Source organism: Leucoraja erinacea, chromosome 25 (assembly GCF_028641065.1).
Source record: "Leucoraja erinacea ecotype New England chromosome 25, Leri_hhj_1, whole genome shotgun sequence".
Classification (NCBI taxonomy): Eukaryota; Metazoa; Chordata; class Chondrichthyes; order Rajiformes; family Rajidae; genus Leucoraja; species Leucoraja erinaceus.
This window is the reverse complement of record NC_073401.1, coordinates 21550818-21576233: the sequence shown is the minus strand read 5'-3', so window position 1 is coordinate 21576233 and position 25416 is coordinate 21550818. Positions and strand designations below refer to the sequence as shown.

Below are 25416 nucleotides of genomic sequence, written 5' to 3'. Positions count from 1 at the left end.
GCTCCTAATGCTGGCAAATATTAGTGTAGGAACAAAAAGGTTGGCATGGGCGTGGTGGGCCAAACAGTCTGTTGCTCTGCTGAATTTCAAACGTGGAGGCCTGGTCACCCACAGTGGTCTGTCTCCATGGTCACCCATGGTGGAGGCCTGTCACCATGGTAACCCGTGATGGTGATCTATCTCTATGCCTTATCCTAGTGGAGGCTTGCCTCCAGGGTAACCCGTGGTGGAGGCCTGACTCCATAGTCACCCACAGTGGCAGTCTGACTCTGCGACCAGCCACTCAGAGCAGCAAGAGTCAGTGCTTGAACCCCAGTGAGAGGCTGTAAAACGATACTAGCAAGTTAATTAAGTGGACAGTGGGGAAGTGTGAAATTATCTAGCAAGAATGGAAAAGCAGAATATTTTTTAGAAAGTGATACATTGCAAAATGCTGGCAGTCAAAAGAACTGGGTAACCTTGGAAAGGGATTGCATTACGTTTGCATGCAAGTATGTTGAGAGGTAAATGGCTCACATGTTGCATTCTCCCAGAGATTCAAAACTCCAAACATATTAAATACATAGGATGGAAATTCTTAAAACTTTCATCATATTTTATATACATCTGAAACTGTTTACCAGCTCAGCATTCTTTGTTCGCATGCATGCTCAACAACCATATTCCATTAAAAGGCCTTCATTTCAGTTTTGATGTTATCTTGTCATTCACAAAACAAAACACAACAGATCCCCGTTCTCAGAGAATTATTTTTTTGGTCTTGACCATTAGAACTACCTTGTCAAAGATTAGTAACAATACTTTCACAAAGATTACACATCAAAACGTTGAAAATCTTTAGTTATTTTGCTAATTTGTTACTATTTCAGAAAATAAACAAATTCAATGATGTTTCTTTATTATAGACATCAGATCACATAGAAAAGGCTTTTGACATGAGAAGGCTGGTAACTGAATAATTCCTATTCCATATTAGTAAAGGACTGATTATTAGTGCTGACTACTGCTTAGATTCTTTACCTTGCATGTCTTTATAATGTAGTTACATTGATGCTATTGCTTACTTTTTTCTTTCAAAAAGGCCATCTAGGATTATTATTTCAGAACATCCAATTTGGTTTCTAAAGTTTCCAGTCATCCCCGTATTTTTCCATTTATATAAATCACAAGTAATGCACGTCCAGACCTGATAACAGATTGCATATATTCTTTACATCTTGAAATCCTGTATTTGCCAACGCAGTTTGCAAGTCACATAGTGAGTGATTCAACTTCGCAAAAGGTTGGTGATTGAACTTCAGCAGCAGCCAGTGGTGGAGTTTGGTGTGTTTTCCAAGTGTTCAGTTGTGGCTCTTTCAATGCCTGGGTTTTTGATTAAATGAAACAAACAAGAAATTTACAAGAGATTTGTATGTAGTTCTCTTTATAAGAGTTCTGACTATATTTCATCTCTGCCTTTTGATCCACCTTATCTACATTTATTGGTAGGTTTGTAGTGATGTAATTCATTAGATTCTCGGTTGTTTCTTCTGAACTTTCTTCTTAGAGTTGTGTTAAGCACAAGAGATCCTTTTTTATTAGATCTCCATCCTTGGCCCCGTACTCACCTTCTGCTCCATGTCATTTGGTCCATGTTGGAGCTGACTGGTATAGCCCATATGTTTTGTTTATAAATACTGCAAATCTGAATCCTGTTGCTTCATGGCTCTATCTAGAGAATCATCCTCTCTACCCAGTTAAATTGAAAGGCATATTTGCTCTCTGCGTTGTAAATGGAATAATGTATTGGGGTTTTGCTTTGGGTTAAAGGATAATTAATCCAAAAGGAGTTCTGATATGTGTACTTTTAACTGGATTGTTACTGTCCGAGAGTTGCACATCATTAGGTCTGCTATTTCTCCACATTGTATGTACCTCCTGTTAATCTGCAATATACTTATTAGTACAGGAAAGAGGAAATGGGGTGAGGTATGGAGATCAAATTACTGTTTTTTGTGTATGACCGATTCATGCCAATTTGGACATTGTTATGAGAACTAACAATGATGTCTATTCCCCAAAGAAAAATTGCATAACAAGTGTACGAAAAGAGCATATCTATATGGGAGCTATAAAGAGCAGAGATCTTTGAATTAATTTGGCTTTACAAATAATAAGAGCTTTCAATTAGGATAAAAGTAAGATGAGAAATCATTTGTTTTACAATGTCGCCCATCAATTTACTGAACTTACAGATGGTGTTTCCCTCGCCAATCTTCGCTAAGGAACAGTCTTTTTTTTTCAAATCTTTCAGCAAAGATGCTTCAAATGCCAGGGCAGCTACTCTGAAGAAGAATTCCCTCACATTTTCACCTGTGGGAAGAATGCATCGCAAATTTATTCTCCAACATGAAGATCTCTAAATTTCATTTCATCCTCTTCCCTAGCTGATGCGTGCCAACTCAGTTGGTTAAATCAACTAATGAAGCTGATTTGTCTTTCATAGTGGTTCACAAACATGTGTACAAGGGAGCAAGAATGTGTGAATGAAACTGCAATTGGGAGTAAGTGGGTGTTTAAGAATCAGTGTATGTGTTGGTATATTCAAAAATGTGATGAGCAAGCGCAAGTGAATGAATAAGTCAGCACATGCTAGTGTGTCTGTTGAACAAATAAGCCAAAGTGTTAGGAGTATGAGTGTGTGAGCAAGCAAGTACACAGGCATGAGGGAGTGAGTAAACTGCAGTGGCAGTGAGTGTGCATGTGTGAGCAAACATTTGTGTGGGGTGTTCGAATGCGACAGAATCCATGTGTGCGAGTGTGAGAGAACCTCAGTGCTCACAGTTCCTCAGTGCAGAAGATTAGCAGCTAATACTGACCAAGCACTCACCTGTCTTAGAAGACACAGACCAATACTCTGCTTGCATCTCAGTAGCTATTTTAATGGCATCAGCTTCTGTTCTTTCACATTCTGCCTGTGACTGATTGATAAACACACACAAAGTTGGAATGTGGATTTCTCAATGCTGCAGTCTGATAAGAATCTGCATTTGTGTCCTTTTACTTATCCCTGGGTACCAGGGCTCAAATGCTTCATGCAATCATTGGCACCTGCTTAACACGAAACTTTGATTTGTCTAGATATGAAAACTGCCTCAAGAGCTCCTGCTCACAATTTACTGGAAGCTTAAGAGGCACACAGACCCTTTTGTAACAGTGGGGCGACAGGTCAGCACATCATAGCCTTTTTATAATTCAAGTGTTGTAATAAGTAAATTAGATAAATACACTTTCAATTATCCATAACATCTGTGGCCATTTTTGCAGCATTATAACATATATCACAATTGACCTTTCACCAAACTAACTAAGCCTTATAAAATGGATAAGAGAATTGAATGGTTAAGCAGATTAAATTACTTAGCAAAATTATTAAACAGTAAATCTTTTTCTTTCTTTAATTAAATTTTTCCGGAATTCTTCCCAGCAGTTCAGAGAAGTATAATTTCTCTGAAAGAAAACAGAACACTAGGCACATTGCATAGTATATCTACGGAGAGAAATACAGAATTAAGGTTTCAGATCCAAGAGCCTTCATCAGAATAATGATCCGATGTGGCCAGTTGCACCACAGGTGATCAAAGAAGGCCTGAAGGGAATTAAAGCACAGCAGGCCTGGGTGGAATTAAGGGGGATCTAGATCAAAGATTTAAAAAATCCTGTTGCTGCTTATGAGGGGGGGGAGGATGTTTTTTGTGTGTAAATGATTATTTTATTCTGTGTCCAAGATGGCTGCCGGAAGGGAGAGTGTACGCTGGCGCGCTTTAGCTGCCGCTGCTCTCTCTTCATATTGTGTTTTTGATTTTTGTCTTTGGATTGAATTCTGTCTTTAATTTGTGTACTGGTGATGTCTTTACTATTTATTTCATTCCGCTTACATGTTTTTACTCTATTTGCTAAATTTTGTAAGGTGTCCTTGAGACTCTTGAAAGGCGCCCATGAATAAAATTTATTATTATTATTATTATGAAAAATCTCTGATCTAAAACGTTAATTCAGTAAAGATAGACACAAAATGCTGGAGTAATTCAGCAGGACAGGCAGCATCGCTGGAGAGAAGGAATGGGTGTTCCTTGTATCCAGAAATGCTGTCTGTTCCACTGAGTCCCATTTTGTGTCTACCTTTGGTGTAAACCAGCATCTGCAGTCCCTTCCTAGACATTAATTCAGAATCTCTTTCCACAATTCTGCCTGGTTTGATCTTATTGCATATTTCCAGCATTTTGTATTTAATGTCAGATTTCCAACATCTGCACTTTTTAGATTTTCAGTAATTTAAATGAATATTGAGTGAAGCAGATTCACTTTTGGAAAAATGTAGTCTCTGCAGAGGCTACAGAAGATAGTTTTATTACATTCATTTGCATTCCAGCTACTTTTGCTTCTTTCATACGCTCACCACTCATCCCAAGTCCCTCATTTCCCCTTTACCCTCTCTCTTTCCCCTCCCATCAGTCTACTTCCACCCATATCCATCTACTCCTCCTCTTTTTCTCCTTAGCTGACACTCTTTGTCTCCTTTGTCACTTGCCAAGCTTTGTCCCGCTCACGCCTCTATTCTCCAGCTTTCTCCACCCTACTCCAATCAATCTGAAGAAGGGTCCTGATCCTAAACATCCTGTCCATTCCTACCACAGATGCTGCCTGATGCACTGTTCCTTTAGTATTTTGTGTTTTGTTCAAGATTCCAGCATTTTCTTGTATCTCGATTTCTAAGGCAGTTTGATTTGGCCTTGGGAAGAGAACTTGCAGGAAATTGCCCTCTCACTAATAATGTTTGCAAGTTTGATATTAAGACTTTAGACATACAGCGTGGAAACAGGCCATTCGGCCCACACTGACTAGTGATCACCCCATATACTAGCACTATCCGACACACTGGGGACAATTTACAGAAGCCAATTAACCTACAACCCTGCACATCCTTGGAGTGTGGGAGCAAACCAGAGCACCTGGAGAAAACCGGTGCGGTCACAGGGAGAAGTTACCGCACCTGCAGTCAGGATCAATCCCGGGTCTCTGGCACTGTAAGGCAGCAACTCTACGGATGCACAATACGCTAAAATGATTCTGTGAACTAAGAGAAATTATTCAATTTTTAAATGTGAATAACCCCCTAAAAGGCCATTATTAGTCATTGCACTGGGTCAGATTTTGCTTTGAGATGAAGGACTTTTGATTCTTTCAAGCCAAGCTGCTGTCAATCAAATTCAAACTGTTAAAAGATTCTGGGGCCCATGCAACAGAGCCAACCATAACCCAAACTAATCAGTCTGGAGGATTACTGAGCAGTGCAGAGACTGAACCAACAACAGCTATGAACAATTATAACAACATTAACTCAGGTACAACATTTAAATAGAGGGAAATAAAAGATTAGCTCAATTAAATGATGGGGGGAAAATGAGAGTCCACAGTTGTGAAGATGAATTTTTAAGTACCAGAGTGGATGCTTGATAATAACTTAGGTTAAGCATTTGGATGTCAATGTGCTTGGACTGGAATAGTCATTTAGGCTGTGCCTGCCACATAAATACATCAGCTGCATGCTCTTCAATCTAAGTGGAATGGTCTACCAGGTGGCAGATTCTACTTCTGGTAAACATCCAGAGAAAAGACTGCCTCTTGCAGAGTGGCTTCTGGATATTGTGGATATCTGCACATGCAGCCCCCAGCTGTCCATTTACACATAATGAAATTGGTGCATCCCATCACTCGCAAGCACATTTCCCAGGGTGTTGTTGTGACCACTCTAATGCACACTACAAATAAATGTACATGAGAACAGCCTGTGCAATCAGAAGGGTTCTAACCTGTCTGTTCATGCTTGTATTATTCTCATTGCTGGATCAAGCAATTAGTCATCAAACAAAAATCAGTTATGGCAGAAATAAGTCTGATAACCTGGCAAACACCTGGCAGTCTGGCTGCTGACAAAGTGCAAGCACCAATTAAAGCTACCTTGTGCACAACCACGACGGTTTGAGTAAAGTGGACTGCATTAACAGCATGAAGAATTCTGGCAACAACCATGTAAAATTAACAAGCAATGAACTTGTCTGTGGTCGTCGATCACTTAGCAGCCTACCTGGGGACCTTTTTGCTGCTGAATGCTTATCCAGCCTTCCAAGGTTTCGTGAGGGAATTGGCGGGAGCGGTAAGCTCCAAAATAGCAGGCTGGTGTCAAACCTTGTTTAGCATACTTCCAACAGAAATTATACTTATGCCATTTATGCTTTTAACAATACAGTATTTAGTCTGCTTGGCATCAGAAAAGTGTAGATGTCCTACAATCATCATGTTGCCTGGAGCACCCAAAACAATTGTGCCCTGAATCTTCTTTCATCTACAAGAGATATCATAAGGGAGAATAAACTGTAATTTATTGAACATCAAATCAATTAGTGGAAAAAAATGATTACTCACCAATAAATCTTTCTTCGATCCAACTAGAAATATAGAACTTAAACCTGGATCATTGTCTTTCATTGCATCCTTTAGCCACTGCCTGCCACAGAAATGAATATTATTATCCTTGAGAAGGTTTGCAGAAAAGGCAACCAAAATTATTATCACTAGCAATACCTTTTTTTAAGTGTGCTAAAGCAGTGTAATCCTAGATTGAGTTTGAGTCGCTCCCAAAAAGATTACATAGCTGATTGAAAACACGTACACAATGCCACTATTATAATTTTCACTTCAAAAAGTTTAACTGTGTAGGTGTCGCAGTGAGCAGCTTTGACTAACACAGCTTTCACCGTATTTGGGGAGAAGTAGACTGCAGGAGATGCTGTTTTCACAATTGTTCTTTTATTTTCCTCCCTCTCCCCACCCCCACCCCCCCCCCTCCCCTCCACCCCCACGCTCCCCCATCCATCAAACCAGCTACCTTCCCATAGTAACCTGTCACACCAAGCCATACCCAATCCACGCTTTTGCAACCTGAGCAATGATCACCTGACTAACATAACATCCCAATAGTTACTGCACATCCTCCAAAAGTTTGTTCATCAGAATACTGGCTGAGCACTGTAACTGTTTATGGCTCATCCCCAATAAGCAGTCTTGTGAAGTAATTTGATGTCAACTGAATCTCCCTTTAAATCGAAGATAGATACAAAATGTTGGAGTAACTCTGTGGGACATGCAGCATCTCTGGAGAGAAGGAATGGGTGATGTTTCGAGTCGAGACCCTTCTTCAGACAAAGTCACGGGAAAAGGAAACGAGAGATATAGATGATGATTTAGAGAAATATTGAACAATGAATGAAAGATATGCAAAAAAGTAACGATGATAAAGGAAACAGGCTATTGTTAGCTGCTTGTTGGGCGAAAACGAGAAGCTGGTGCAACTTGGGTGGGGGAGAGATGGCGAGGGTGGGAATGCTAGTGTTACTTGAAGTTATCAAGAATCAATATCATGCGAAATATGAGATGCCGTTCCTCCAGTTTGCATTTAGCCTCACTCTGACAATGGAGGGGACTAAGGACAGAAAGGTCAGTGTGTGAAATAGGCAGGAGAATTAGCGTTTAGCGGAGATCAGGTAGGTCCAGACGGATTGAGTGAAGGTGTTCAGCGAAACGATCACCCAGTCTACGTTTGGTCTCATCGATGTATAAAAGTCTTGAACAATTGATATAGTTGATACCAATCTTAATGAGAAGACTGACTTAAGGTTAAGGTAAGCAACACCGGGTGGTGCCAGCAGGGGCTGCCTTGGCAATTTCGGTTCGAGACCCTTGTATCTTCAGTGTAAACCAGCATCTACTATTCCTCCCTACATTGTCTGCGTGAGACTATGGTGCATTGTGTTCTTTATCTTCCTAAGATTGTTCTACAATGGTCACATGTGGTGCACATTGCTTCAATTTACATCAGAAGGTTCATGAATAGTGCGTTGCACAGCTCACATCGTGATGTGCATGCCTGATATCAGATGCACTGATGTGGATTGCCAAAGGGAGAAGTTGGCCTAAATTTCCAGTTGTCACAAGTCACCTGGAAATGATTCTTAATGCAATTTAGTCTGGATAAAACTGATTTTGGATTGCGATGCAATTCAACATTTTGGCTCAGAAATGTAAAAATGTAAAAAGAGGAGAAACTTCAAATTGATTTGTTAGTATTCGAGATTATGAGTAGAATTGACAAACTCATTGACTACATGCTGGAAACCAATTGAAACCAAGTATGCAGTGGAAGTCACATATAAAGGACTAAAAACAATTGAAGTCGATTCACTTTACAATACAATTCTGGGGTATTTTGATTGTAGAAAATCGACATCAACAAAATCTATATTCCAATGGTGTGTTTAAAATAGTAAAATGCCACAAGGGAGAGACAAATAAAACGTTAAACATTGTTTTGTTTTTTTAAGAAGATCAAAAGCTTGGGCAAAAATAACATGGATGTGCAAGCTAACTCTCAATTGAGTTTTAGAATTACTTTATTATACAATGACATTATTCGACATGGATTAATACAATGCTATTTAGATTTAGTCTTGTAAGACTTGAATTTAGGTCATGAATTTAACTTTAGTTTCCTCTCCACCCTCTTTCTTCCACTCTGCTTCCATTCAAAGTAACCACATGAAGAGAAATAAATCAAATCATGATGGTCAATAAATAACTACCTGGGATATTTAAAAATCACCACTATTAATAATTGCTAACTACCTGTGATCTTGTGACAGCACTTCAAGTACTGTGGTGTTTAGATTGTCCATGCTCTCTTTCATTCTTTGCTCTGTTCTGTTCTGCAGTTGCACCATAGGTGTTGGTTGTGGACATCGTCAAAAATATCCAAGGGTCGACTCAATCATCATTATAATGGCATTTCCTCTGCTTAGGAAACTAACTCATCCGCCCAAAGTGTCATTTTCTGGGGCTGGTTACTTAATGTATTCTAGCACTCAAAATGGTCCACTATCGCCATAGCAGCAGGTTTAATATCTCAACTGACATATTTTACCACCTTGATTCGTGGGATGGTATAAAGAACTGGAGTCCATGCATCAGGAGTTCTCCATAGCTGGCAGAAGGAACTGATCATGTCACTAACTGTGCCCTACTTGCCCATCAGGTACTTCCTGACCCGACTGTGGTAGAGTCTATTGTTCTACATTGGCCTCATCAACTACCTCAGAACCCATAAAACTGGTGTGGAGTGGAAGCAAGTAATTCTCAATGTGAGGGATTCTAAAAAGAATTCTTGATATAAATCACCAACAAAAATACTTATCAGTTAGATGTATAATAACTGAATAACACACTGTACGTTGAAGTAAAAAAGATAACTGATGAAATTACTTTATACATTTGCACATTGATGAAAGAACCAAGACTTACTTTGTGTGCTCCAGGGTCTGTATGTCAGCCAGGTCAAAGGCTATTATAATGACTGGAAGCACAAATTTAAAACAAAATTTAAACATTCTATCGGGACAAAATCACCTGGACAATATCACATTGTTTCATCTACTGGTAATCAAGCTTACCTTCAGCACATCTATAATAGGCAGAGGCAATGCACTTGAACTTCTCCTGCCCAGCTGTGTCCCAGCTAAAACAAACAAAGATGTCCATCAGTTCAATTCTCTCAATAACAAATTAATATTCACATTGAAATACAGCATGGAAACATGCCCTTTGACCCACCGAATCAAGGATGACCATCAATGACCCTTGCACACTAGTTCTCAGTTATCCCACTTTCTCATCCACGCAACACACTAGGGGCAATTTACCAAGAACAATTAACCTACAAACCTGCATGTCTTTGTAGGAGGAAACCCACGCGGTCACAGCGTGAACGTGCAAACTCCACACAGACATCACCCAAGGTCAGGTGGAAACCTGGGTATTTGGCGCTGTGAGGCAGTGGTGCTTCCAGCTGCGTCATTGTGCCGCCTGTAAATGTTAACATTGATGGAGGGAACTCATTCAAGTGCTCAGGAACACATCTGCACATCCAAAAATATACGTGATCCCACTCTATGCATTGCTCTCCAAAGAAGTATGTATAATTCCTATTTGGCACTTTGGGGGGGCGAGGGGGAATTAAGTTAGCTCGGTGGGTCAAGCTTTGTACTCAGTCTGTTCAAGGTTTCTGCACTGCAGTAATTTATTCCTGAGGGAAGAATCAGCAGATTAATTTTGTACTTCAAAGAATGCAATTGTACAAGACTAATTTAAAAAGTTAAAAACGCCGCAATCTTTATTAGATGGGGACATTTTTGAAGTTCTGTTTAAAATTTTGAATCTGTACTTACATTTGAAGGTTGAATGGAACTCCAGCAATTTCAAACCTCTCAATTTCAAAATCAACCCCAATTGTGGCCTTGTAGTCTCGGTCAAACAGATCTTTACAAAACCTGAAATTTTAATATAATCACAATATGTATTACTTCAAAGACTGGAGAATGAGTTTATTATAATAAATCAGGATAACCAATACTCACCTATTGATCATGCTTGTCTTTCCCACATAAAGATCCCCGACTACCACCACCTTTGATATTTTAAGTCTGCAGGGGCAATAACATTACAAGGCCACACAATTATACAAAATAGTTCTGTTCTTGTTGCATTTTTTACCAGGCTGACCCAATAGACAATAGACAATAGGTGCAGGAGTAGGCCATTCGGCCCTTCAAGCCAGCACCGTCATTCACTGTGATCATGGCTGATCATCCACAATCAGTACCCCGTTCCTGCCTTCTCCCCATATCCCTTCACTCCTTTATCTTTAAGAGCTCTATCTAACTCTCTCTTGAAAGCCTCCAGAGAATTGGTCTCCACTGCCTTCTGAGTCAGAGAATTCCACAGATTCACAACTCTCTGTGTGAAAAAGTTTTTCCTCATCTCTGCTCTAAATGGCTTACCCCTTATTCTTAAAGTCCAATCCTCCTCCCCGTTCCTCATGATCCTATTTGCTATATATCTCCAATTAAATGCATCACTTTACACGTTCAAAAGGATTTCTAGTAAACAACCTTCTTTCTACGGTTGTGTTTTGGGGCGAAAATTCCCGCCACTTCCCATCCCCTGAACAATTCTTGCTTAATTCCAACCTCCACATTATGAAAGAAGGGTCTCGACCCGAAACATCACCCATTTATTCTCTCCAGAGATGCTGCCAGTCCCGCTGAGTTACTCCAGTATTTTGTACCTATCTCCGCATTTTGAAGTTCCCTTGGGACTCCTTGGAGAGTTAGACATTTTACTCATTTTTTTAAATTAACTGTATACTTTTACTAAAAGTGCTAAAATATTTAATGGAAACTTTATTGGGGAGATAATGCTTGCAAATATTAAAATGGATCTTGTTGTTAAAGTCAGTGAGTCACCAGAAGTAATCCTATCTTTCTAGATGAGACCAGTGTCGGACACCTAACAGCGTCTCAAATTGCTTACCCAGCATTTCTGGTTTGTCGTCCTTTGCAGGCATATTTAACTTCAACGTTGAAATGATCTTTGAGCTGGAGACAGGCCTCAGGTCTATAACACTGTGGTAAGATTGAAAACAGATTAGTGCTGCCTTGTGTCAAGGCAAAAAACAAGCAGGTATTTTTTTGTTTATTTAAATTATTATATATGAGTATCTATATTCAAATTATTCATCATGGTCATTTTAATCCTTGCCTAGGGAGACAAAAATGCTGGAGAAACTCAGCGGGTGAGGCAGCATCTATGGAGCGAAGGAAATATGCAACATTTTGGGCTGAAACCCTTCTTCAGACCCTTAATCCCTGCCTAGCGGCTGTTATAAAATACTGGTATTAGTAATACAACTTCAGTTCACATTCTTCACTAACTACCAGGATATTGCTTCATAAAGTTAACCATGTGTTGGACTAGTAAATCGAATGTCGTGCCCATCATTCTCAGGCTTTTAACTAAAGAACAGTACAGCACAGAAATGGGTCCTTCGGCCCATGATTTCAGGCCTAACATTCAATTAATTTCTTCTGCCTGCATATTATCCATAACCTTTCATTCTCTGCATATTCATTTTATTTTTAAATGCTACAAACTCCAGTATCATATCTGTTTTCACACCACTTTTGGCTCTGTGCTCCAGGCACCCATCACTCTTTGTGTAAAACTTGCCATGTACATCTCCTTTAAACTTTCCCACTCTGCCCTGAAAGCTTTGCTCTCCAGTTTTTGATATTTCCATCCTGTTAAAAAGGTCTGACAATCTCCCCAAATGTTATGTTTATGCCTCATATTTTTATTAACGTCTATCAGGTCTTCCTTCAGCCTCTGATGCTCCAGAGAAAACAATCCAAGTTTGTCCAACCTCTTCTTACAGCGAATACCCTCTTCTCCCATCACCATCCTGGTGAACATCTTCTGCAAACTTTATAAACCTTCCATATCATTCCTGTATTGGGGCAAATAGAACTTGCACACAATATTCCAAATGTGGCTGGATTACAGTTTTATACAGCAGCCATATGTCTTCCTGAATCTTATACTCAATGCCCTGACCAATGCAGGCAAGTATATCATATATAGGAACAATGAACTGCAAATGCCGGTTCATACCAAAGATAGACACAAAGTGCAAGAGTAATTCATTGAATCAAGCAGCACCCCATATGCTTTCTTTCCACTTGTGTTACTACTTTTGGAGAGCCATGGACTTGGACCCCCAAGATCCCTCTTTACATCAATGCTGTTATGCTTTCTCCTTACATTTTGACCTTCCAAATCCAACAACTTCCCTTGACTGCTATATGCTGCTTATTGAAACATCTGCTGTGCCAAATCTCTAGGAGTTGATTTGGTTTGGAAATGATTTGGTTTGGAAATTATTGCTGTGCCTTCATTGGCACTGGGTCCTGATCCTGGACCTCTTTTTCCAATAGCATTGTGGAACTATCATCACAGGGGATTCAAGAAGGTGGTTCACCACCACCATCTCGAGGGCGAGCTATGGGGATAAATGTTGACCTTTCCAGCAATTTAAAAAATAATTAAAATAAACTTGATTCAGAATAAAAAATATATATAAAACATGAACTGTGCAAACATTCTTCTGACATTCTCGGAGGCTAGACATACATTGGAGTCGTATTGAGGTGTTCACAGAAATATCATTCTAACCTGGAACCCTTGCCATTCCCAGCATTGCTCAAATGTCAAAAAGGTGAATAAACAAGCAAATAAAAAATACCAGGCAAATATCTTCTGACATCATCTGTCCACTTCCCTGTAGATCACAGGTGACAGTGGTGCTATCTAAAAAAAAAATCAACGGATTGATTTTTTTGCATGTGCATAGGGGGAGATTATTATTTGAATTTATTTGGCACTTTAAAGTATTACTCAGTATTTTCTGCAAGATACACTACACACATACACAATGAACAAAAGGTAATGCTGTATTTCGAATGGTCACTTTGGATCAGATGCCTCCAAAATATTATTACTGTTCCAAGCATGTATGTTAGTTCTGAAACTGTGCCATAGAATTAATAGCATAAGAGCAACCACTAAACCATAAAGAAATAAAGAGTGTATCAATAACGTCCAGCCTGCGACATTATGCCAGGGTGTTAAAATTCCTCGCATGTTTCTAATCAGCAGAATGTCAGCTGTAAATCACATATTTACATCTCCCTTGGCAAAATAAGAGAGAAGACAAGGCAAAAGGAAGAGCAACAATGATATTTGAAATTCCATTCACTGTGCTCAATGCACACTGATACTCACAGATAATTTGTTCTTGTGTATAAAACAGTGCAAATGCATAAAAAAAGGACCTGCTGTTCCCAAACTCAAACTTCTTCTCAACTACAGCACTTCAGACCAGAAATGATCAATCTCCTCTAGGCTAGTGAGGGTGAGAGGACCAGGTTGAGAAGGGAATGGGCACAGCAAGGAGGGGTGAATAGGACAGAGAACAATTGGCTGTGGGAGGGGAAGACAAGGGGAGAAAGGGAATGAGGGGGCAGAGAGAGGGGGGGGGCGAGAGAGGTGGGAAGAGTGGAGGAACAGAGGGGGAGAGAGAAGGGGAGGGGGGGAGAGGGAGGGGGAAGAGTGGGGGGGGAGGGGAGAGGAGGGGAGGCAGATAGGATGGGATAGGGGAGGGAGAGGAGGACAGGGCAGATAGGGTGGGGGAGAGAGAGAGAGAGGGAAGGGAAGATAGGGGGGGAGATAGGAGGGGAAGAGAGAGGGGGAAAGTGAGGGGTAAAGAAATGGAGGGAAGAATGAGGGAAGAAGGGGTGATGGGGAGGAGAAAGAAGGGTATAGGGAGTAAGGGCAGGAGAGTGAAGAGAGTGGCGGTTGAGAGCGAGGAGAGGGAGAAATATAGAGCTGGGGAGAGGGGGAGGAGGAAGAGAGAGAGGAGGTCAGGAGAGAGAGAGGGGCTAGAGAAAGGGAAAGATAAAGGGTGAGAGAGAAAATGGGGGAAAAGAGTGGGGAGGAGAGGGGTGAAAGAGGGGGGAGAAGGGGGGGGTGGAGGGGGTGGGTGGAGAGGGGTGGGAGAGAGGGTGGGAGGGGTAGAGTGCAGGGTAAATGGGTGAGAGAGCGGAGGAGAGGAAGAGAAAGAAGTAGAGAAAGAGGGTAGAGAAGAGGGAAAAGAAAGTGGACCTACCCCCACAATCCTACCTCAACATTGAATTATTATGGACTTTGTTAAAGAGTTATACCACGTACTTCAGCTTGCACTGTTATGGTCTGGTTACCTAGAATTATTGATAATGTATTGTGCCATTGCTTATTGCATATTTATTTGTTGTATTGTTGGGTTAATGTGCCTGCAAATCTGCAGCAAGTAAGAATTTCATTGTACCATTCCCGGTGCATATGCCAATTAAATACGCTTGAGTCTTGGTCAGGCAGCGTCTGTGCAGGGAGAAACAATTATTGTTGCAGATCAACAACTTTCCGTTCTGAAAAAAAGCTCATCGATCTAACTCTCGCCCACCGCAAGCACACACATTGCGTTCATTTTAAACCAGTGATTAATAACACCATTAGAACTCAGCGTGGTAAATTACTTTTAATTACTTTAAAAGTTTTTTTCCCCCAATTACAGATGCCATATCCCTGAAATGAAAATAAAAAAATGCTGGCAATGCCAAGCAGATCAGATCAGATCAGATCAGATCAATGCGTGGGAGAAGAAACGGTGTTGTAAAACTCCTGACCATCCACATCAGCGTTGTTGAATGCAGTCCAAAATTAAATCAGCCAGTTCCCTTGACATAGGTACAGTTCTGGTTTCTGCTGCTGCTTTGGCTGCAGTTCTAACGTGATGAGAAAACTGCCATCACCAGTCAACACGTTTGCCTTCCCCACCATCCAAACTGGAGCAGTTATGTATAATACTGGTTCAACTATTAAAGACGTACCTCGGGGAATCTGGCGATCACTCGGTCCCTGCTGACTGGAGGGGCGTACAGGACGCCGTTATTCATCCTGTTTTGTTTTCCTGAAAGAAATTCTTCCAGTTCCCTGCGGCGAATCCGAGAGGGGCACCAGGCCAAGCGGCCAAACCAACAAACAGAGTCCGGGGCAGCCCGACACACACACACACACACACACACACACACACACACACACACACAGCCCAGGACAGCCCGACACACACACACACACACACACAGCAGGGGCGGTCCGCGCTGCAGGGTCGTGGATTGCGCCAAATCCTTTCTTCAAAGGCGATAACACATGTTAACTTTTTTTTTGCCGATCCGGGGCCAGTCAGTGTAAAGTTTACGGATGCAAACGTCTACATAGAAACCACCATCTTCCAGCACCTTCGCCTCTTGCCAGCTTCCATGGCAACTAGCGTCTCAGGTTATCCTGACGTCAGGATAGGAGGAGCCTGCCTACAGAACTTCAGATACACACAGAATGCTGGAGTAACTCAGCGGGACAGGCCGCATCGTTGGAGAGAAGGAACGGGTGACATTACGGGTCGTCTCGACCTGAAACGTCACCCATTTCTTCGTCTTAATTTCGGCAGTCAATTTGATGTCGTTTCAGCGACAAATGATTTCTGAGAGATTTCCTGTACGAAGATTACAATCTAGCTCTTTCGCGGAGCCAACTCAGACACTTCGGGCAGGGACAGTCTGTGACAAGGCAGTGACAAAACACACAAGTGCAGGATGCAGCATCTGTGCAGGGATTGGATAGTCGACGTTTTGGGTGTGGACCCTTCTTCAGACTGAGTTGCTCCAGCACTTTGTGTTTTGTCCAAAATGCCAACATCCTTGTTCCTTGTTCAGTTCCGTATGTGATAATTATTAATTTGGCCATCGTTCCAGTTACCTTCTCTCCTGACTATCAGTCTGAAGAAGTCTCGATCCGAAACGTCACCCATTCCTTTTCTCCAAAGAGGCTGCATGTCCCGATGAGTGACTCCAGCATTTTGTGTCTATCTTCAGTGTAAACCAGCATCTGCGGTTCCTTATTAATTATTGTCCCAAACACTGAATTTGATAGTTCCGTGTGTATTTGCGTTACCTTGAGGCTGCCATCCCTGCAAACTCCAACTCACCTTCAATCCCCCTTTCATATACAAAGTTCCTCAAAGTATTGGAAGATTTGCATGAGTACTAGACTACGTGCAGATTCGTTGGGTCTGCTCCCCCAACGCAATATTCCACCACTCACTCGTTCCCCCAACACAACCAGTCCCCCCAACGCAATACTCCATCAATCACGCATAGCCCCTAACTGCTCAGACGCGGCTCATTTCCTCTCATCCCACAGCACTCCCTCCCTCTCCTCTTCACCCTCCCTCTTCCTTCCCCTCTCCTCCTCCCCTCCCCATCCCTCCTCACCTCCCCCTAACCCCCCCATCCCTCCTGACCTCCCCACTGCCCTCTTCTCCCTCTATTCCCCCCCCCCTACCTCCCCCACCCCCCCTCCTCTCCCTCTATTCCCCCCCTCCTCCCCCAATCTCCCCTCTCACCTCCCCCACCTCTCCCTTCGTACCTCATCAATCTCCCCACTCTCCCACCTAACCTCCCCAGGAAGAGGGTGGGTGGGTGGAAGAGGGACAGACAGACACAGCACCTCAGATATGATCTCACCGACGAACATTACAGGACGCCCTTTGCAGGTGCAGCAAGACTTTGTGTCTTCCCTACACAACCCTGCTGGTAATTAAGACTAACATTTGCCTTCCTGATTGCTGCTAAATTTCTGTGTTTTATGTAAACCTTTCACATCTCCTTTTTCACTATTTTTATTATCTTATCTAATATCTTTACATCTTCATTCCTAACCAAAAGCAAAAAAACCACACAACTATACACTATATCTCCCCATGGTGCTCTCGCTTTGATCCCCAATATGTCCTGGTATTCTTATTAGCTATATTTTACATGTTGGACTTTTGCTTGCCTTTCAATGCCATCCACTAATTTATTTTTATGTTTCCTTATTACTCCTCAATGCTTTGTATCAAAGCCATCCCTAAATCTTTGAACTGGCTTTTAGAATTCAATAAAAATGCCATTCATTCTGAACACAGGGTTTCATGCTATGACAGACATGATGAAGGATTTAGTAAGGGACTCGTGTTGACCTCACTCAGTAATGAAACCATAATTGATTAACTTGGAGATTGCAAATAATTAACTCTACCAAGGTCTGAAAAATGTATGTTCATTATTCAAATTGAAGGACGTATGATGCACTTGAAGGATTAAAACCAGGAAAAAGAGCAGGGCAATAGCTTGCTTATGCATTCCTAATATTATCATTGTGAGTTTATTGAACAATTTGGCTGTGTCTAGGAATGATTGAAATTATAAATGTATTTAAATGTGAATCATTTAAAATCCGTTTACAATCTTAATACAGATTGCTTCAAGGGTCAGCATAAGTTGTGTGATCACCTTATGAGACCATTTTGCCTGTTTTGAAATGTAGCTCCATATCCAGAGGATGAATTTATTTATTTTATTTCAGATTGGTTACAACATTATTGCAATCAAAATGATAATTTTAGACCAAAACCGAGAAACTAATAAAATATTACATTATTGTGCCCAGTCCAAAAACTTTCATAATTCACAGTACCTTCTACCTATATATATGTTTGTAAGTAGGAAGGCATGAGAAAAAATAATAGCTAAAGTGGAGAAATGCAAAAATATATAAAAATGCACCTATCCCATTTGAACCCTTTCAGATTTAAATCTTCCAACCAGAAATAAGTTAAATCCTAAATTCTGGAAATATCAAGATGTGAAACTCCTTTACTACCCTAAATTCTGCAGTATTGGGAAATTTACTTTTAAACTCAAAAGGTTCCTTGGCAAATTTACATGGTGCTGTGAGATTTTAATTGTGTTTTATTTCACCATAGTTATGGTGTTAGATCTTAAGAGTATTTTTTATGATAGGTAAACTATCTTTGTTAGTGGTAGATCAAAGAATAACAAAGATATACACATCCGTGTGCACATGGTCAAAGGAAAGGCAATAGACGTGTATGGCTGCAATGATGTAGATTCCTAAAGTAGTTCTGTATCCTCCACCTATTTCTAACTTGATTGTGGTTTGTGTGCATGTGTATTATATTCAGCGGGCGTCATATACAGCCTTGTGTGTTTTTCATAAACATTCTAGACAAGAATGCAGTCTATTAGTATTCTTTGCATGTAATGTTCGCTGGAAATAAAGGGAAGGATGGCAATGCAATATTGATCTCTCACAAGTCCTTGTCAACTGCTGGTAAATGATTATCTGAAGGCTCTCTACTTCTACACTGGTCGAAGTACTTGAATGGGTAAGGAACCTGTAGAATTATGTATTCTGGAAAATCTGTGGGAAATTAGATTTTCGCTGAGAATCTCCCTTCAATACTCATCCTCTGCCTCTTGCTGTGCATAATGATAGTTTTCCTTCTACTGCTCGAGAGCTTCAGATAAGGATACAACACTCCGAACTAGCTTCTGAGATATCACGGATGATGAACCATCAATCCTGTCCAATGTGTAATGGAAAATGTCCCTAGGATGATATTTTGTAATGGTTGATGCCATTCCCAACTAGGATTCTACAGGTCCCACAGCTTTCATTCTGGCTCAGTCACCCGAGGAAGTCAAATCAACGAGTTTATTATCAAATGCATAGGTACAGTGAGATACAATGAAAAATCTTGCTTGCAACAGCATCATAGTCACATCGGCTCAGACAAACGAACAAAAACAAATTATACGTAAATTACATATAAAATTAAAAAAAATGATGCAACTGGCTGAGTCTGCCACTGTCTGCAGCCTCTTGCATTCCTGTGCACTGGAATTGCCAAACCAGGCCATGATGCAACCAGTCAATGTACCTTTTACAGTTCATCTGTAGAAACAAGTTAACGGTATTTGGCATGCCGCAGTGTCTCTTTAAACTTCTCAGAAAGTAGAGGCGCTGGCACGCCTTCCTCACGATTACATCTTTGTGCAATGTCGAGGGCAGATCATCTGGAATGTTGCTACACAAAAAAGCTGGAGAAACTCAGCGGGTGCAGCAGCATCTATGGAGCGAAGGAAATAGGCAACGTTTCGGGCCGAAACCCTTCTTCAGTCTGGTTTCGGCCCGAAACGTTGCCTATTTCCTTCGCTCCCTAGATGCTGCTGCACCCGCTGAGTTTCTCCAGCTTTTTTGTGTACCTTCGATTTTCCAGCATCTGCAGTTCCTTCTTAATCATCTGGAATGTTAATGGCCCAGGAATTTGAAGCTGATAACTTACTCCACCACCTACCTATCAATAGAAATTGCTGTGTTGTCTCCCAGCTTCCCCTTTCTGAAAAGAACTATTCATTCCTTGGTAGACAAAAATGATGGAAAAACTCAGCGGGTGAGGCAGCATCTATGGAGCGAAGGAAATAGTTGATGTTTCAGGTCAAACCCTTCTTCAGACTGATGTGGGGGTGGGGTGGGCGGAAAGAAGAAAGTAAGAGGCGGAGACAGTGGGCTGTGGGAGAGCTGGGAAGGGGAGGGGAAAGAAGGAGAAAGCATGTTGTTTGGTCCCGTTAATGTTGAGCGAGAAGTTGTTGTTATGGCATCACAAAACAAGATATTTTATCTCTCTATTATATGCTGGCTCATTACCATTTTGGTGTGGTGTAATCAGATAATTTATAGATGGCATTGGAGCTATGCTTAGCCATGCAGTTATGGGTGTAAAGAGAGTAGAGCAGGGGTCTAAGCATGCGGCCTTGAGGTGTTCCTGTGTTGATGGTCAGTGAGGAGGAGTTGGTATCGATCTGCACTGACTGAGCTCTGCTGAGGAGGAAGTCAAGGATCCAGTTACCAAGGGAGATATAGAGGCGAAGGTCTTAGAGCTTGGTGATGAGGGGATGATAGTGTTGAACACTGACTTAGTCAATGAGCAGCAGCCTGACATTCGTGTTTCTGTTATCCAGATGTTCCAGAGCAAAGTGGTCTTTGCTACAGCATTTCCTCTCTGTTCTCCCTGATCTCTGTTTGTATTCTACATAGATTTTCTGTTTGATTGCAATATAGATGTTACGATGGCTGATGGTAGAGTGGCTTGTTTTCAGAGTTGACAGAGGGTCTGGTGCTTTCCTGATTCTGAAGGCATCTTCCTGTATCAGGATACTATCAATGATGTTGGCAATGCCCAGATTTGTGAACTGGTTCATGTTTTACCTGCATGACACGAATCAAGAAGGTTACCATGAGGCTATTGAAATGAGGAAAAAGACCCCTGTCTTAGCAAGATAGTTATAAGGTGAAAGAGTTGGGATGCCTCAGACAAATCTATTAACAATGATCTGAAGATTGCTGGGTCTATGGACCATTTGAACAGTCATCTGCAGAGGGGTTTCAGCATCTCGGTCTTAGCCTCTTTTCCAAAGGTCAAAGAGGTAGCTATTGAGCCAGAGATGGATCTATACCCCTAAATTTGTATTTTATAATATAACTCAGGATGCACACAAAGATCAGGCTAACAACACTGACAAGCACACAATCTTGCTACCCTTCCATCACATTTTCTAATGTTTAAGATACACCAAATACCTGGGTGTTAATATTTTGCATGACCCATCTTGGACCTAGCACATAGATGTGATGATGAAGATGACACACTAGCACCTCCAACTTCTTAGGAATTAATACATATATAGATCTAGATGTAATGTGTACTCTATCTAATTCTATGCCCCTACAAATTTTGTGGATTCACTTTCTACAGAGGTTACCTGAACATTTCCAGAATTTTCTGTTCTATGTTTTTTTGCTTGCAATTCTGATATCTCTTATTTTGAGGATATTTTGTCACCATTTACACTGATCTGTGCAATACACATACTGGATTTGTTGCAACAGATTCCATATAAATGAATTAATGTGGTAATTTTGTCAACTCCAACACCAATGAAATAAAATGGAACAATGAATCTCTGCTGAGATTCAGAGCTACAAATCACGTTGATCAACCATTTGATTCTTAATAATTTTGACTGCAGAACCTAACATGTGAATTTTCTGTCAGTCTTTACAGTATTCTACAATGAATTGGAAAAAGTCAATGATCAATGCAGTATTCATAAAACAGTTTTCACTGCTTGACGAAAGGCATTAGTATTGTTGTAGAAAGATAAACATTTATTCGAAGATACAGATGTCACTTTAACCTTAAAGATGGGCAAATGCAGAATGACATATCTGTCAGGTTTGAGAAGATGTGAAGTGTTAGAAGTGTCACATTTTAGCAATAGTTGCACAATACATAAATTTGAGTGGACAGACCGCCACTTGGGAACATCACATCGCTGCACTGTGACAGTTCCTAATAAAGTCAATGACACTTAACAGATCTGTTCACTAGGTCAAAAATATTCTCCGTAGGTTCTTTCCTACATTCCAATATAAAAAGGTTACCTGCAGTGCAACCTTCTGAAAGGCTTTTAGCCATTAAAAAAGCCATTTAGCCAGTAAAAATCTGATAAATGGCATATTTAAGACTTTGGTGGTGCCGCTTTTGGCAAATTTTGCAGGCTTTAGTTTAGTTTAGAGATACAGTGCAGAAACAGGCCCTTCGGCCGACCGAGTCCGCACTGACCAGTGATCCCGCACCCTAACACTATCCTACACACACACGAGGGACAATTTACAATTTTACCGAACCCAATTAACCTACTAACCGGTAAGTCTTTGGAGTGTGGGAGGAAACCAGAGCACCTGCAGAGAACGTACAGACTCCGTTCAGACAGCACCCATGGTCAGGATAGAGCCCGGGTCCCTGGCGCTGAAACACATCAACCCTACTGTTGCGCCACTGTCCCACCCTTTTGGATTGTTACATTTGAGACATTGATGTTATTTCTATTAACACCTCATCATTCTTCTTTCAATTCACTTCTTTTTAGATCATGCACACCATAATAATACATTTTACAGCGAACTAGGTAGGTTGAAACGCAACACAGAATCTGGGGTGCAGACGAGTAGGAAGGAAGTGCGGGATCCATGGCCCTGGTGTTTTGGAGGGTCCACGAGATCTGGAGCCTGATGTATTAAAAGCAGCATCGGTACTGGATATTAGAGGGAGTTTGGGAAGTTGGGCTTCAGAAGGTTGAAAAGGAGGGAGCAATCATCACATGGTGATCCAGATCAGATGGCAGATTATCACAATTTTATTGTAGTGATATCGTAGATTTAAAAAAATATCACTATACAATTGCAAAACATTTAACACAATACTGAAAATTAAATAATTGTGAACACAATGTTAGATATATATCGGGAGCACAATACTTGGACACCTTTGTATTTGGGTGACCCTGAAACTGGGATTGCTGTATCGTAAATTTACCGTAAATCTGATTGTAAATATGATCAGCCATGATCATATTGATTGTCGGTGCAGGCTCGAAGGGCCGAATGGCCTACTCCTGCACCTAATTTCTATGTTTCTATGTAATTTAAGCAGATTCACTCACTGCAGTCATGGTAGCTGTGGGAATCAATTTTTGTATCCATCCTGTAGTTTTATCCATGACCTTCAATCTTAAAATCATTTTACAGCATTTATCAGATGCCCTTTGAGAGCTCATATATATCACATCAACTACATTTTCCTCATCAATTTCTGTTCTGTTTTAATCAAGAACTTTATCGCTCTGGCAGAAAGATAATGAACAATCCTAAGAGATTATTCAGGTATATAAAGAGCAAGAGAGAAAGGGCCTCTTTAAGGACCAATACAATTTTCTATGTGCCGAGCCATAGCAGATGGGCCAGGTGCAAATTAATACTTCTGTATCTATTGAAGAGAAGATGATAGAAGCAAAAGAATCGAGGGAAATGAGTAGTGGTGCATTGGACCATATCGAATTGCAAAAGGGGAGGTGCTAGCTGTTTTAAAGAATGTTAAGGTGGATAAATGCTTAGGCTCCGACCACATGTATCCTTGAACATTGTGGGAAGCTAGAAAATAAATTGCTGGGCACAAGCATTTTTAGCCATGGGCAAGGATGACTAGAGGATGGCTATTTTTTTAAGAAGAGCTGCTAGGGAACTAAAGGCCAGTGAGCCTGACATCAGTGAGTGGGTAATTTACGAGAAGGATTCTGAGGGACAGGATCTATCAGCATTTTAATAGACAAGTGCTGATTTGGGATAGTCAGTATGACTTTGTGCATGGTTAGTCCCGTTTCTCAAATTTCTTAAGAGTCATTTTTTGAAGTGGTCACTAACAGTATCGACAAAGGCAGGACAATGGATGGTATCTATATTGAACAAAAAAAAAGAGAACAGCTGGAAGAACAGTGGTGAGCAGCATCTGTGGAGGGTAATGGACAGTTAACATTTTGAGTCAAGACCCTTCATATAGATTTGTGTCTACATAGACCTCAGCACGGACATCAACAAAGTCCTGCATGATAGGTTGTCAGGATGTTAGATAACACGGAAAAAAGAGCAAGCTAGCCAACTGGATTCAAAATTGATTCGGTGAAAGGAGTCAGGATGGTCGTGGAGGGCTGTTTATCTGTTTGGAGGCATATGACCAAGGTTGGCCCAGGAATCTGTGCTAGGTCCACTGATGTTTGTCATCAACATTAACAACTTGGTTGACTATGTAATTAGTAAATTTGCAGATCACATAAAAAATGGTGGTACAGTCGACGCAAGGATGTGCTAAGTTTACAAAAAGCAGGTCCGAAGGGTATAAGATAAAATCATGAGAGGCAGAGATAGGGTCAATCTTTTTTCCAGAGTAGACATCCAACACTAGAGGGTATAGGTTTAAACTGAGAGAGAAAAGGTTTAAAAGAGACACGAGGGGCAATTTCTTCACACAGAGGGTGGTGTATATATGGAATGGGGTGCTAGAAGAAGCTACGGAGGTGGATAACATGGCAGTTTAAAAAACACATTTAGTCAAGTACATGGATAGAAAAGGCTTGGGGGAAATATGGGCCAAAGGCATGCTCAGCTATAAAACCTGGTCAGCATGGACGAGTTTGGGCAAAGGGCCTATTTCTATGCTCTTTACCAGTTGCATGTGGGCTTCCTCCAATTAATCTTCGATTGGCCAAGTGAATTCTAACTCAGTTCCTGATTATTGTTTCCAGAAATTGCCCCATCACTGAGGTTGAATTGCTTGGTCCAGGGCATGATGGAAATCTGAAACAAAACGAAAAAAATGTTAAGAACATTCAGCAGGCCAATCACCAGGGTGGAGAGGGAAACAGAGATGATACTTCATATCAAGGAGCCTTCATCAAAATATGAGCATCAAAGTATCGGAGGGTCGGGAAACGCCAATGTGTGGAATAGGCATTATGAGGCAAACAAAATATCATTGAATAATTTGCAATGTTTCACACAAGATCTTGGCCATCTATCACCTTTATCCTAATTGACCCCACTTGACAAGTCCTGGACTTGGAACAGCTCCAATGCAATCGAAAAGTCGATCCTCGTGTTTAAATATCTGAACAGTTTTAACTACCCTAATTCTGGAACCACTCTCGGGTCCGCAGCCTCCCACCCGACCTTGCCCCTACTTTAATTTTCCGCCTCTGACCGTTCGCCCACCTCACCCACGGCTGTCCTTCAACAGCCTCCGTTTCCTTTAAGTCCATGGATATCCTTTAGTTTGTATCTCCGAGAGTGCCTTGAACGCCACAGTACTTTTAAATTCTCCACACAAAGTAGATTTGTTGTTGACGACGGGCGATTATTTAACGGTGGAGAACAAATAATTGGCCACCGGCCCGGGAGGACTAGGCCTCTGCAGTTGCCATGGTAACAGAATCAAACCACGAGCGCTTCCAAACGGCCGCCGCCGCCGCTCCAACACCTCCACTCGCGACCTGCTGTCTTGAGTTATTTAACGCCGACAGTCGTTTAATTTAATTCTAT

General features: G+C 41.2%; 1 protein-coding gene across 4 annotated transcripts; it reads right to left on the bottom strand.

Moving 5' to 3' along the window:
* Positions 1 to 729: 729 nt before the first annotated feature.
* On the bottom strand, positions 730 to 25212 carry rab36 (RAB36, member RAS oncogene family). 4 transcript variants are annotated; one of them, XM_055656011.1, is made up of 11 exons: positions 25095 to 25212; positions 24545 to 24675; positions 11461 to 11552; positions 10506 to 10571; positions 10317 to 10418; positions 9543 to 9607; positions 9394 to 9445; positions 6466 to 6547; positions 2870 to 2960; positions 2233 to 2352; positions 730 to 1362 (listed from the first exon to the last, which is right to left on the bottom strand). In XM_055656011.1, exons 2-11 carry the CDS (start codon positions 24551 to 24553, stop codon positions 1298 to 1300), a joined length of 744 nt encoding a protein of 247 aa, XP_055511986.1. In that variant the 5' UTR covers positions 24554 to 24675; positions 25095 to 25212; the 3' UTR covers positions 730 to 1297. The 4 variants fall into 4 exon arrangements, with proteins under 4 accessions (XP_055511986.1, XP_055511985.1, XP_055511984.1 ...); XM_055656010.1 differs by having other exon boundaries at positions 25090 to 25196; XM_055656009.1 differs by lacking the exon at positions 24545 to 24675.
* Between the last annotated feature and the right edge of the window lie 204 nt (positions 25213 to 25416).